The sequence below is a fragment of the Brienomyrus brachyistius genome, chromosome 15 (assembly GCF_023856365.1).
Source record: "Brienomyrus brachyistius isolate T26 chromosome 15, BBRACH_0.4, whole genome shotgun sequence".
Taxonomy (NCBI): Eukaryota; Metazoa; Chordata; class Actinopteri; order Osteoglossiformes; family Mormyridae; genus Brienomyrus; species Brienomyrus brachyistius.
Window position 1 is genome coordinate 2,283,957 of NC_064547.1, and position 13,390 is coordinate 2,297,346.

At 46.2% G+C, this 13,390-nt stretch overlaps 1 protein-coding gene across 1 annotated transcript; it reads left to right on the forward strand.

The window, feature by feature from the left end:
- Window positions 1-251: 251 nt before the first annotated feature.
- LOC125709164 (hippocampus abundant transcript 1 protein-like) lies at window positions 252-12,317 on the forward strand. Its single transcript, XM_048977334.1, has 12 exons — window positions 252-542; window positions 1,712-1,807; window positions 6,900-6,962; window positions 7,306-7,433; window positions 7,597-7,711; window positions 8,391-8,609; window positions 8,903-9,016; window positions 9,135-9,206; window positions 9,383-9,495; window positions 10,249-10,346; window positions 10,450-10,616; window positions 10,723-12,317. Exons 1-12 carry the CDS (start codon window positions 447-449, stop codon window positions 10,933-10,935), a joined length of 1,494 nt encoding a protein of 497 aa, XP_048833291.1. The 5' UTR covers window positions 252-446; the 3' UTR covers window positions 10,936-12,317.
- The last annotated feature ends 1,073 nt before the right edge of the window (window positions 12,318-13,390 follow it).

Below are 13,390 nucleotides of genomic sequence, written 5' to 3' on the forward strand. Positions count from 1 at the left end.
CCTAAACCTGCGCAGCTTCCAATATGTCATTCGTTACAATTAACAATACAGGTGTTCGGATATCAGGCAAAGCTATCGTTTTAGTAAAATATCAACGTTTCCTGTTTATATATAAATCGTTAAAATATACAGGTGGCATACAAGCACCAAGCATGGTTTCTTCTGTAATGGTTGCACTCCAACTTAAATTCTCAAATAAACTAAATTCTAGAAATGAGATATGACGCTTTTACGGAGAGACCACCTTCCTGACCAATCAGACGCCAACGCAGTGGCGGCTGCTGTAGGCCGACCAATAGCGGCGCTGAGGCGTGCGGATGGGGAGGGGCTTCCGCGGCTCCAGGAAGATGGGATAGACAGAAAGATGGGCAGATAGGAAAGCATTTTTACTATTTTACATTTTTGAGTCATTCATCTTACGTTCTTTTCTTTGCCAGCAAGAATGGATGAATGCTAACATGACAGGAGAGAAAAAGAAGAAAAAGCGGTTGAACCGCAGCATTCTTCTTGCCAAGAAAATTATTATAAAAGATGGAGGAAATGTGAGTTAAATATTTATTTCTCCGTTGAATATATAATCACATGTAGCAGCCACCGTTATATAATTAGATTTCTGGATTTTCCTTTCGTTCTGTTCCGTTGTATGTCAGTGATTCTGGTAGCGAAACACCGCCGCGTTACGGAGCGGAACTGGGAACAGCTGTGACCCACCTTAGTCGCATCTGTTACTGGGCACGGATGCACTGGTGGATGGGTGGGGGCAGTTGCATCCTTTACAAAACTATGTGTGCTGTGCACATCTAATATGAAGCGAGGCGTTGTGCTGTTCAGTGTAAAATAAATGACTTATGCTCCTGCTCTTCAGTGATGAACGTGGGACTGTTTGCGGCGCTGGTTCGGTGTTTGCAAACTACAGTCTACATGTACATCCCTTATTATCGTCAGAGAACAAGTACCATCGTTATTTGTAATGTCACAGTTTGCAAGAACGCTCATGGAACGCAGTCCATTAACCAGCTATATTGCAAAAACAATCAAACTTCCCACTTAATGAATGTATTTCAATATTTATTACCATAATTTAAAGTGTCAGTATTAATAGGCATGTACTGTTTGCGGACTGCGAGTCGAACTTGGAATCATGGCCTAGTTGGTTACTTGGTACGAGTTTGTTAGTAATATTTAACAAAACCTTGTCAAGTGCCCACAAAAGGAAAATAACCTCATCAGATCGAACTGAGGGCAGTTTTCAGCGTGTCTTTCTAATGATTAACTTTACATCATTCAAAAATTTTAAAGTTACCGGCTAATGTTCTTAGTGTAATAGATTTTTACACATTTGCACAAGTGCAGTGGATTTTTAAAAGTCTGTTTTGAGCTTATCTGCTAAGGGTTTTCATAATTTAACGAACCACTTGGTTTGTTGATCGGCACCCTCGATCCAATCTGGCCCATCTGCAGCATCCTTTATGTCCAGTGCTGCATTTCATCCTCTCGACGGTATATGATGATCTCCAAATGTAGAGAGCGGCCCTTCGGGGACCTGGATGTAATCGCGAGGAGAGTTTGTTCTAACAATATCCTGCCCGTAATTGGCTATTTATTACCTGGCATGCTTTCTCCTTTATTTCGCAGTGTGACACATTTCATAGCAGATCCATGTTAGATCTGGTATTTCTCCAAGGTAAAAGTGCTTATTTTTATTTTGCAGCCCCAGGGAATAGGCGAGCCCAGCGTCTACCATGCGGTGGTGGTGATTTTCCTGGAGTTCTTCGCTTGGGGGCTTCTTACCACTCCCATGCTAACGGTAAACTTCTCCTTTGTGAAGAAAATGCAAGCATACCTTCGGGGGTTTCTGCTTTTTAATTTGTTGCAAATTTTTCTCACAAAATAAACTGGGTAGTTGCACATTTGATGAATGCTGAGTGCCTTTGGGCTCATTTTCAATGGAGTATTTAATAATGTTTAATAGTTACATTAATATTTCAGAGCCCAGGGGGAGTGTCTCCCGGAGTGCCTTCTTTCAAAAAGCGCTACAGAACCTCATCATTATGACGTTGTTTCTCAGGGACATGACATTTGAACATTTCTCAGCGGCTCCTGAGTAGATGGATGCATGTTTGTATCTGTGCTTTCTGTTCTTTTGGAGCTGTGTCTCCCGATTCGCCAGTTTCCGTGACCATATCGGTCCATTTAAAATATGAATGAAATTGTGGCTGGAAGAGAAAGGCATGGGTCTAATTTATGATATTTATGCTGCACACTTAGTGCTGAAATCCTGCAATTACGGTGCAGTAGTTTTATATTGGGTCACAACTGCGGTCATAAGGTTATAATCTGGGAGAAAAGTGATAAAGTATCGCATTTAATGTGCAACACAGTATTTAAGCAACATCACATATGGCTGAGTGGGTAGTACGGTTGTCTCGTACCTCTGGAGTTGCGGGTTTGAGTCCCACCCTTCTGTGTGTGAATCTCATTTGGTTTCCAGGTCTCCTGTTGATTTCTTGTAGGTGCTCCAGTTTACCCCCACAGGCCACCGACGAGCAGTTACACTAGCTGATATTTTTGAATGAGTGTGTGATCGTTCGCTGTAATGGACCGGCAGCCTGTCTTAGGTGTACCTCTGTCTTGTGTGATATGGTCTACGCTGCGTTTGACCCTGTGCTGAATGACCAGATGGATGTAATATAGAGTAGTAATCTATTATTTACAGTCTTCTGTTTATATAGAAGCACAAATTAGTTGTCCTAACAGTGTGTATATGAAGGAAACATTTTTATTAATGCAGTGTAGAATAATGCTTTGCCACTCTTAAGGCTTGTTGTACGTTTCTTAATTTACAGTGAATGCACAGATGAGCCAGTTTACAGTGGCGCCATCCTCTCTGAACAACAGACGGCGATAAGCTGAATGTCGGGTGCTTTGCGAGCTGCGGGATGTAGTGTGTTCAGTTCCCGTTTTGGCTGATTGGGGCCTCAGCTTGAGGCGTGTTGTGGACAGTGGATCCTTTCATATGGGGATGGGAAATTGCATGATTTTGTTTATTAGGGTGAACTGTAGTAACGCCCCGGGGTCGTATCCATCATGTCGTGGGTCCTACATGTAGAGGTTGCAGATATTAAACCAAAAGATGATCCGATGATTCTGTGCGGTTTTCTGACTTGCAGAGCAGATCTTCGTCTTGCTGTTAGAGCAGGTCACACATGAACATGTGGGAACGTGCTGGAATGAATGATAATGAAAACTGAAAAGGGGGAAAAAAAGCCATGGCTTTGCTTAAAATGGACCCACTGGTAGCTTCGCAGATGCTGTCTGAAAGGGCAACTAGAAGGGTAATTGATGCACTTTTTGAAAAGAGATTCCAGCCAGACTTTGCAGGCCGGACTTTTCCATTCACTTCGTAAGGGGTGACACTCTGTCTCATTACAAATTTGAGTTTTGTCAAATGATGTCCAGCTGCATGATAGGGGACCCTTGTGGGGACAGTCATCAAGCATATCTATCATGGAGAACAATGAGGCTGAGAAGCTGCGTCTGGAATCGAATCCCAGTGATATGGTAAAAACCTCACTCTGTGGCTTGAAGCCTGAGCACCAGTAAAACCAGTTGAAGCCCTGAAGGCCCCAGCAGTGCAGGATGAAGGCACTTAGGTGAGGAGGCTGTGACGCAGCAGACCAGGTGTGCTTTGGGGGGGCAGTAGAATTGTTTCTAACAAAACTTAAAGGGAAATAGCTTCTTCAGTTCATGGTGAGTAATTACACTTTCGGGCTTGCAGGTATGTCCCACAGCCTTGGTCTTCTGCTCCAGTGGACTTGGCCACGTCAGAGCATCACAGCAGCTCCTCCAGGGGCACCCTAGCACTGTGGCCTTGTTGCCCTGGTAACTGGGAGGCCCTGGCTTCTCTGCAGCTCGTCGGTGTCCTTTCCCACTTTTCACTGTGGCTGTTATTGGCATAAGAAGTGGCCGGCAGTCTGGCTAAAACCGGCAAATCTCCTCTTGGATGTGTAGCATTCTGAGCTGCAGTCTGGAAGCTGGCTCCACGTACATGGACACTGCTCCCTAATCCACTGGGGATGCAAAGCAAGTGTTTTATTCCAGTCTGGAAAAAATACTCCTAAACTATGAAAAAATGGTGAATCCCCCAAAAAAATTGATTGTCAGAAAACTGATGCTTACAGAATTCTGTCCTCTGCAAGTCTGCCCTTAGCCTCTTAACGTCACAGTTATACACAGTGATTAAGATTTAATTGTATCAGTCACTGGCTTGTTATCCTTCCTACTAACTGTGGTTTTCACATTGGTGCTTGTACCTCTCAGCTTGATTAGCTACACAGCGCACTGGAGATCAGTGTTTTTGGAGGTACATTTAAATGACTGGAAAAGGAAAAAAAATGAAGCTAATGGCTAAGCAAAGCTAACGGCTAAGCGTAATTCAGTCCGATGAATCGATCTCTTTAGCGATATATCTAGTTGCGTATTTCACTTTGTTACAGCAAATTAAACCAGAAGGAAACGATTTGCTATTGTGCTGCCTGTGTCCTGAGTGGAGCCCCCTTGAAAAAGGTGTGTTTAATTTTTACAGCCTGTTTTTCAGAACATTTAACATAACCGTTATTCAGTTTACTCTGCTTTTCATTGTAAGCCTGTGCCTTCTGCTGAAAGCCTTTCTATTCACTGGCAGAGTTCCACCATGATGTCTGACCCTTCCAGTATCTCAGGAATACCCCCCCCCCCCTTCATTCACATCCATTTCAGGTTCCTCTTCTGCGAAGCGAATATGAAAAAATGTTACAACTGATAGTTCTTCATTTTGATCCTCGTGGTCTGTAGGTGTTTGCAGACCAGCCTTTGAATCCTCCGCTAGTGTCTTTACCAGCCATACCCCTATAATCCCTCACCTCGTCCGGGATTTTCTCACGGCCTTTTTAAATTCTGCAGATTACACACCAGAAGTGTGGCACTCCGCCGCTCAGTTATGACTCGACCGCTGTTCCCTTCGGGAAACTGGCCGGCGGAGTATTTTTGCCTTGTTTATTTTAATCTGCTCTAAGTCAAAAGCTCTGGAGGTCTCACCCATTGTCTCTGGGAACTTGTCTAAGCTAATGAGGCTCGGTTCCCCAGTTCTGTTGAGACTCTAGTCAGCCTTCATTAAATTAAATAGCCTGTCTTCTGAAAGGGACTCTGCAGTTTGTCTCACTGCATTGAAGTATCCTCATCGCTGTTGGACTATAGCTGCAAAACAGTAAAAACAAAAAAAGCCTCCTGTGAAATACTTTTAAAAATGTCAGAATATATGAAAACGTAACATGACAGAAACATCCATCCATCCATTTTCCAAACCGCTTATCCTACTGGGTCGCGGGAGGTCCGGAGCCTATCCCGGAAGCAATGGGCACAAGGCAGGGAACAACCCAGGATGGGGGGCCAGCCCATCGCAGGGCACACTCACACACCATGCACACTCACATGCATTCCTACGGGCAATTTGGCAAGTCCAATTAGCCTCAGCATGTTTTTGGACCGTGGGGGGAAACCGGAGTACCCGGAGGAAACCCCACGACGACATGGGGAGAACATGCAAACTCCACACACATGCGACCCAGGCAGAGATTCGAACCCGGGTCCCAGAGGCGTGAGGCAACAGTGCTAACCACTGCACCACCATGCCGCCCCCCATGACAGAAACAGTCCTGTTTATTGTGATATTTAATGTGCAATCTGACTTGCTTCCGCTACTCAAACAGGAACCATAATTGAAACAACCAACAATGTTTTTGTTGTCTTCCGACCTCATCTGCCCTTTTTCCCTTTGCCACTTTGCGTTCTTGCTATCGAGGGAAAGCTTCCCTCTCTTCCTGATCTTCTGTATCTTTAGTCACTTTGTTCATGACTAATGGGTTTAATCTAACCTGACCTTATAAGGAGACCATCGTAGACCGGTGACCACTGCCTTTGGCTAAACACCAGAGATTTTCAGAGATTGTGCTACGTATGGCTACGTATGGCTACGTATGGCTCTGTATGGCTACGTATGGCTACGTATGGCTACGTATGGCTCTGTATGGCTCTGTATGGCTACGTATGGCTCTGTATGGCTCTGTATGGCTACGTATGGCACTGTATAGCTACGTATGGCTACGTATAGCTACGTATGGCTACGTATGGCTCTGTATAGCTACGTATGGCTACGTATAGCTACGTATGGCTCTGTATAGCTACGTATGGCTCTGTATAGCTACGTATAGCTACGTATGGCTACGTATAGCTCTATATAGCTACGTATAGCTCTGTATAGCTACATATATCTCTGTATAGCTTTCATTCCCTTGAGCTCAAATTCTACACGAGTATCATGTGTTCCTTTCACAGTGGCCTGGAGGAATATTATAAATGTCTAGGTCGTACTCATATATCATCCTAATATTTTCCATCTGCTCTGCATTTCTGACTTCCTGTGTGCACATTCTTGCTCAGTTTAACTTCTCAGGTGTGAGCCCACTGGCCAGTATTATCAGTCTGACGGTTCAGAAGCAGCTTCTGCATGTCCTGCATCCCATGAATTTTCTGTCATTTGCAAATGAAACCTGTTTCATCCGTCCCTTCCTGATTACCAGGCTGGGAAGTCTGGCTCAGTTGAGTTCAAAGTCAGCCTTAAGTCTGGGTCTTTCTCAAAGTGTAAACCCAGCACAGGCTCTCCTGCTGATTGGGTTACAGTTGGCTTCCCCCTGTCTGTGTGTGCAGCAGGATGTGATCTCTGTGGTTTTGTGCATTTGGGATGTTTACAGTCATTGGCAGTAGCTCTCTGATCGTCATCTCCATTAGGAACCCTATGGACACGCTGTAAGAACACCGGTGATAAGGCAGGTGACTCACTGTATCATTTCTGACCCTTGCAGGTTTTACATCAGACGTTTCCACAGCATACCTTTCTGATGAACGGGCTTATTCATGGAGTTAAGGTAAGAAAACGGGCTTCTCTTTATGGGGACGTGTAAGCTGTTTGCCGGCCCCTGATTAACACACCGCACCGGCGATGCATATGGAGACGCGACCTGACTCCGTTCACCTGTCTGAGATAATCTCAGATAGCTCTGAAATTTAGTTATGGGGAAAAGGATTTGAATTACATTCTTGTGAATGTGTCCCACCCCCTTTGCTTTGTCTCCTGTCTAGTAATTATTCCCCTTCTTCATAATTATACCTTTGAAGGCTCTTCATGTGTTGGTTACGTGTCATTGGTTGCATACAGAGTATCATGTATGTGTGTGTGTGTGCGTCTGCTTTTCCCCTTCTTCTCCTCAGGGTCTGTTGTCCTTCCTAAGTGCCCCCCTGATTGGGGCGCTCTCAGATGTCTGGGGTCGCAAGTCTTTCCTACTTCTGACCGTCTTCTTCACCTGCGTGCCGATACCCCTAATGAAGATAAGCCCTTGGTCAGTTTCCTAGAGACACATCAACATGCTGTCTAACCAGGACAAACCTGGCAGCCCAAACAGTGATAGTTGCCAGGGTTTGAAATCGTCAGGATACTTTGTATCGTGTTTCGATCTTGTGTGTAGCTGTGCCTTTTTGGGCTGACCTCACCCTCTCCTCTAGGTGGTACTTCGCAGTCATTTCTGTGTCGGGGGTCTTTGCCGTCACCTTTTCTGTAATCTTCGCTTACGTGGCTGACATCACGCAGGACCACGAGAGGAGCACTGCCTATGGTTTGGTGAGAACATCTCCGAATAAAGCTCCACCCCTCACAGTTACGAGCATAGCACTCGAACAAATATATCCTTTTATGTACTTTAAAACATTTTACCAACTTTGAATCAGATCGCATTTAATGTACATGTAAAAGCAGCTGATAAATACATTCTGTGTTGTATATGATTATTTAGACACATTTTTCTTCAGTGTTTGATTTTTATGATGCCAATATTGCCATTCTACGGGTAGCAAGTTATAGGTAGGGTATGCGTAAGCTTGGGTGCCCCCTGCTGGTGATGGGCTGAAACAGTGTTGTGTAGCTTGGTTCCTTTACAGAGCTCGGGCTGCCTAGAAACACCAGGTCTTATGTGAGAGAACTTAGCAGAATTTGACGAAAGTTTGGCAGATTAAAATCGCATAGCGTACCTTAATTTTCGCATATCCCATCATGCTCGGGATCGGAGTACAGGGTCAGTCATTTATCCGGAGCCCCGCTGCCCAGTTCTGCTATGGTTACTGTCCCAGCTATGGGATTTGAAGCCACAACCTTCTGCCACAGAGACACGCACCAAGCAGTTAGCTCAGGGACATCAGTGTGCAGATAAGCGGGAGAATCTGATCTGTTTTTGGAGTGAACCACCTCGTCTGTGTAGCTCCTCGTCTCAGCGCTGGCCTTTTCGGCTCTGCTCCTCTCCAAGGTCTCTGCAACTTTCGCTGCCAGCCTGGTCACCAGCCCGGCCATCGGCGCGTACCTGTCCAGCGCGTACGGCGACACGCTGGTGGTCATCCTGGCAACGGTCATCGCCATGCTGGACATCTGCTTCATCCTGGTGGCCGTACCAGAGTCCCTGCCGGAGAAGATGAGACCAGCCTCCTGGGGCGCCCCCATCTCCTGGGAGCAGGCCGACCCCTTCGCGGTGAGCGTGCCGCCCCTCGCTGCGCAGCATTTCGGGTCTTTCGTTGATCCTCTAAGCCTGGGGTGTCCAATCTTATCCATAAAGGGCCGGTGTGTGTGCGGGTTTTCGCTGCAACTCCTTAATTAGATTGGTCAATAGAGGACTGATTGGCTGAAGAGTCCTCACACCTGGGCTTGAACAGCTGGCCTACAGGTTACCCCAAAAACCCGCACACACACCGGCCCTTTGAGGGTAAGATCGGCCACCCCTGCTGTAAGCTCTCTGTCTCAGACTCTCCTGCTGTTTGCCCACAGTCGCTCCGGAAGGTGGGTCAGGACTCCACGGTTCTCCTCATCTGCATCACGGTCTTTCTGTCTTACCTTCCGGAAGCTGGACAGTATTCCTGTTTCTTCCTCTATCTCAGACAGGTATTTCACTCGCCTGCATTTGAAATGCGGCCTCACAGTCCTCTGCTGCCCTCTCTTGATGCGTTTTTGCAGTGCAGGTTTTCTGTTGCAGCTCGGTAATCTGTGCCTCGTTCTGCAGGTCATAGGCTTCACCTCGGAGACTGTGGCTGCTTTCATCGCCGTGGTGGGGATCCTGTCCATCATCGCACAGGTCAGTGCTGAGCAAGACCTTAGTACGTTCAGAGTTTCACTCCACTGGAATTGCAGTGGTTACTACGAGGCTCCTCAGATGTGAACGTAGAGAAATGTTGTAGTATGTGCCCAGGATTAATGTAGGAGAGCAGCCCAAGCAGAGGCTCTTTGAAAAGGCTGCTCTGATGTCCGCAGACTGTGGTGCTTGGGCTCCTCATGCGTTCCATTGGGAACAAGAACACCATCCTGCTGGGGTTGGGCTTTCAGATCCTGCAGCTGGCCTGGTATGGATTCGGGTCTCAGCCCTGGTAAGTGGTGCTTGGAATTCCCTTCCCCCCCGTTTCTCTGTACCTTATTTTGTTCATTATTTTGTTGCCGGACTCCTACATATTTGCTCCAGAACTTTGAATACTTGCCGTAATTTCAGAGTACAGCCAACAAGCACTGTATTGATTTTCTTGCAGTGGGTTAAAGTGTTTTATTATGGCAGCACTGCGGAGGCAAGGAGAGCTGAGATCATTGTGTCTTAAGGTGATGATACACAGGGCAACTTGTTGAGCAGTGTTGCTGGGCAACTGCCAGCCAGGTGAGATGAAGGGCAACTCCTCTGGATCTGGATGATCGTGAAAAGTTGCCCACTGTTGATTACAGTTTTTCAAAAAGAAATTTGTTGCCCAATATCAATGGGAAAGTGACTGAGTAACATTGTTCAAAAAGTTACCCTGTGTATCGTCACCCTTACTTTGAATAAGGACTGGTAATGTGTTAAATAGATGAATGAACATTAAAACACCAAATACTAAGACCCAGTTTTGGTACTTAATGTCCTTTTAGACCATCCAAGTCATCCGGGTAGCAGTAATACTTAAATCCTCATTAAATTTAAGGAAAACTGACATTAAGCAACTGATCTGGTGTAAGAAAACATGGGAGGGAACCAATAAATGTTATGGTTTGTGGTTCAGTTTGACTGACCCATCATTGCAGTACTGGTCAGATTGCTGGTGTGACTTGTGGTGTGTGATGCACAGTGCGTGACGCGGTGTGTCCCTCCCCTGCAGGATGATGTGGGCAGCCGGTGCTGTGGCCGCCATGTCCAGCATTACATTCCCCGCCATCAGCGCCATCGTGTCCCGCAATGCCGACCCGGACCAGCAAGGTGAGTTCAGCAGAGAACATGCCGGAAGTGGTGCTCCTGTAGGATGCAGGTTTCAGTCCCGCTTTTGTGACTCGTCGCTGTACTTCGTCTCGCTGGCTCCCAGGAGTGGTGCAGGGCATGATCACGGGAATCCGAGGCCTCTGTAACGGGCTTGGACCTGCGCTCTACGGCTTCGTCTTCTATTTGTTCCACGTCGAGCTGAATGAGATGGACGCCGTGGACAGTCAAGACAAGGACACTAAGCTGAACATGGCCAACCCGACTGACGAGGTGCCGTATCTCGGCCGTGCGCCTTGGTTTCTGTCCTGTTCCTCACTGAGCCAGTCAGACCTGGTCCGTCCTTTCTGTGTTAAGCATTGCTCCCCCCTGTCTACAGAGTGCCATCATCCCAGGCCCACCTTTCCTGTTCGGGGCGTGCTCAGTGCTGCTCTCTCTCCTCGTCGCCCTCTTCATCCCTGAGCACAGTAACCTCAACGTGCGGGTTGGCAGCTACAAGAGACACAACAACGGCACCCAGAGCTATTCCCAAGGGCCGCAGACCGCAAGTGCAGAGGGGAAGGAACCGCTCCTGGAGGACAGTAGCGTATAGCCGGGGTGGGGGCCGCTGGTGTCTCCCGTGGCCAGAGACTCGGTTGCTCGGACAGAAACGTCGGTGGGGTGTTTGGCCGAGCCAAGCACAGCTTCTGGCCTTACATGGCGAGGATCGGGAAGAGGGGCGAAGTCAGAGCTCGTAAAGACACACCGAGAGACCTGCGCACATTTTGGGGGGGCCTGTACGCATCACAATTTACTCCGGTTTCTGGAAGCCTGGAGCTACACTTTGTGGGCTCTGAATTCAGTTCATTTAGGTTTGGGAATAAAACAATACAATAGTTCATGTTACACTTTTCTGCAAATTTCCACCGGGAGAAATTTTTGGCCAGTTCCAGAGTTCCGGATTGTGCCAGATTTTCACACAAACCGGAGTAAAATGCGATAGCTGCACAGCTGTGTAGAGGATATACAGTACATGGTGAGTTTATGTCCAAAAATTCCTGCCCAAAGAACTATGTGGATTAATAGTTTAACCAAATGTATTTTTAGTCTGATTACGAGCTATCCTGGTAAAGCTGTTTGAGCTATTGCCAGTTTTGTTCTTCTTACCTGCCTCGTTGTAAACTGCAGTTACATTTACAGCTGTAAGACATAGATGACCTCAACCACAATATATCCTATAAACGGTTTAGAGATCCGCTACTGACCGCCAGATCTCATTTGATGACTTTCCCTAACTATTTAAGGCCTAGTGTACTGTTCAAATTGTTGCTCTTTTTTGTACTTTCTGCCGGTTAGTTTGAGAAAGCAATGAGACAAAGCATGTCAAGGTCAATTATCAGTGGCAAAAGGCTGATCTTTTTTAATGCACCTGGTATGTTTCCATTTTCTTTATTCTTAGCAACTCATTTAACAAGAGAGTGCAAATTTAACTGATAGAAAAAGTTGCCTTTTAAATCTTTTTAGTATTACCCACCTGAATGAAGAATTAAAATTCTGAATAGGGTTAGTAATGTCGATGTCGCTCCCATTGGAGCTAATATGCATTTCAGAATATAAATGTTTTAGGTTTTCTGTGTGCTTCTGTAACACCTCTGCTTTGGTACGGCTGGCAGCGCCACTCTTATGAACAGGAGATGCAGGGCCTATCAGAGAGAATACCATGACTGTCAGACTGATGATTGGCTCAGCCAGTGAAGACACTTTCCCCAAGGACAGGCTCCTATTGGTCAGTCCCCTGTTGGAGGCTGGGCAGTATCACCCTACCGTTGTGATAAGGGGGGTTTCCTGGATACGTTAGATGTTACAACAAAAAAAAAAGTAGGAAATTCCTGGTGTGAATTACAGTGGAAGAAAGATTAATGTAAATGGAACAGTGACTGTTAAAAGGTGCGTGTGCCTCTGTATGTAAATAAATGTTTTCATGCATTTAAGTGACATGCGGACTTTAACATCCACCTGCGAGTGCAGTGTTTACACGAGGTATGAAGCAGGCTGTAAGACACTCGGATGTGTAGGTTTTTGCATTTTCAAGGCCCTGTTCACCATTACTAGAGCTCCTCACCATTGCACGCTAGCTACTGCACCGAAGGTGGACCGAACGCCGAGAACCCTGCCTTTCTCAGCTCTGCCGCGCCTGTCCTCCTCACGCCATACCCATGTGGGCTGTGCTGACGATCCCCCTTGTCATTACTCAGCATTCTGTCTGTTTTCAGTCTTAGTTCACCGAGGTGTAGCTGCATTACGCTTAACATGTAAATTTCTTGACACTGCGTAATAATTCCGAACTAAGAACGCAGATGTGATTTAGCTCTCCAAGAGCTCTACACAAAGGATTTTAAGCAGCAGCAAAGCTTACTTGTCCAAATAATCATTATTTTCCCCAGAATCACAAGAACAGGCTTCTCATAAGCAATTAAACCTGCTCTTGGTTAATGTGGTTACAGCTGGGGTGGGAGGGGGGGGGCAAAGATAGCTGATCCCTTTTCCTTCCTCCCACTTCTCAGCTGTATGTTACACAACATGATTCCCTGCCTGAGAGGTGTTGAAGCCTCTCCCTTTGTGTGCCTAATTGTTTTAAAGTGAAGCAGAAATGTACAAAGCTGTAAATATTAAAACTGTTCAAATTATTTATTAAAGTTGTGTTGGACACAATCAGAGGCTGAGTCTGACGGCTGGGCTTGCATTAATTCTCCGTGTTCAACTTCCTGGGGAGATGTGCGCTTCCAGCAGACCAGGGTAGGTAGATTCTCCCCTGTTCACTTCAGAACCACCTTTATCTTCGTGTTTTTGAATCCCGTCACCCAGATGTCACCGTTTGTCTCGTGGGTCTGTTTAGGCACGTGTCAGTTTTAAGTATTCACCATTTTTTGCCGCATATTACCGAGATGACAATGTCTTAATTTTCATCGAATATTTAAGTTAATTCCTTTTAATGCCACACGGTGGCAGTAGTACACAGGCATTGTAGCTGCAACAAGAAAAACGGCATTAATGAAAAGGACTGAATT

Coding starts and splice junctions, on each gene's coding strand:
- LOC125709164 (XM_048977334.1), top strand. CDS start 447: ATGAATGCTAACATGACAGGAGAGAAAAAGAAGAAAAAGCGGTTGAAC. Junction 543..1,711: donor TTATAAAAGATGGAGGAAAT/GTGAGTTAAATA, acceptor TTTATTTTGCAG/CCCCAGGGAATAGGCGAGCC. Junction 9,207..9,382: donor TCCTGTCCATCATCGCACAG/GTCAGTGCTGAG, acceptor TGATGTCCGCAG/ACTGTGGTGCTTGGGCTCCT.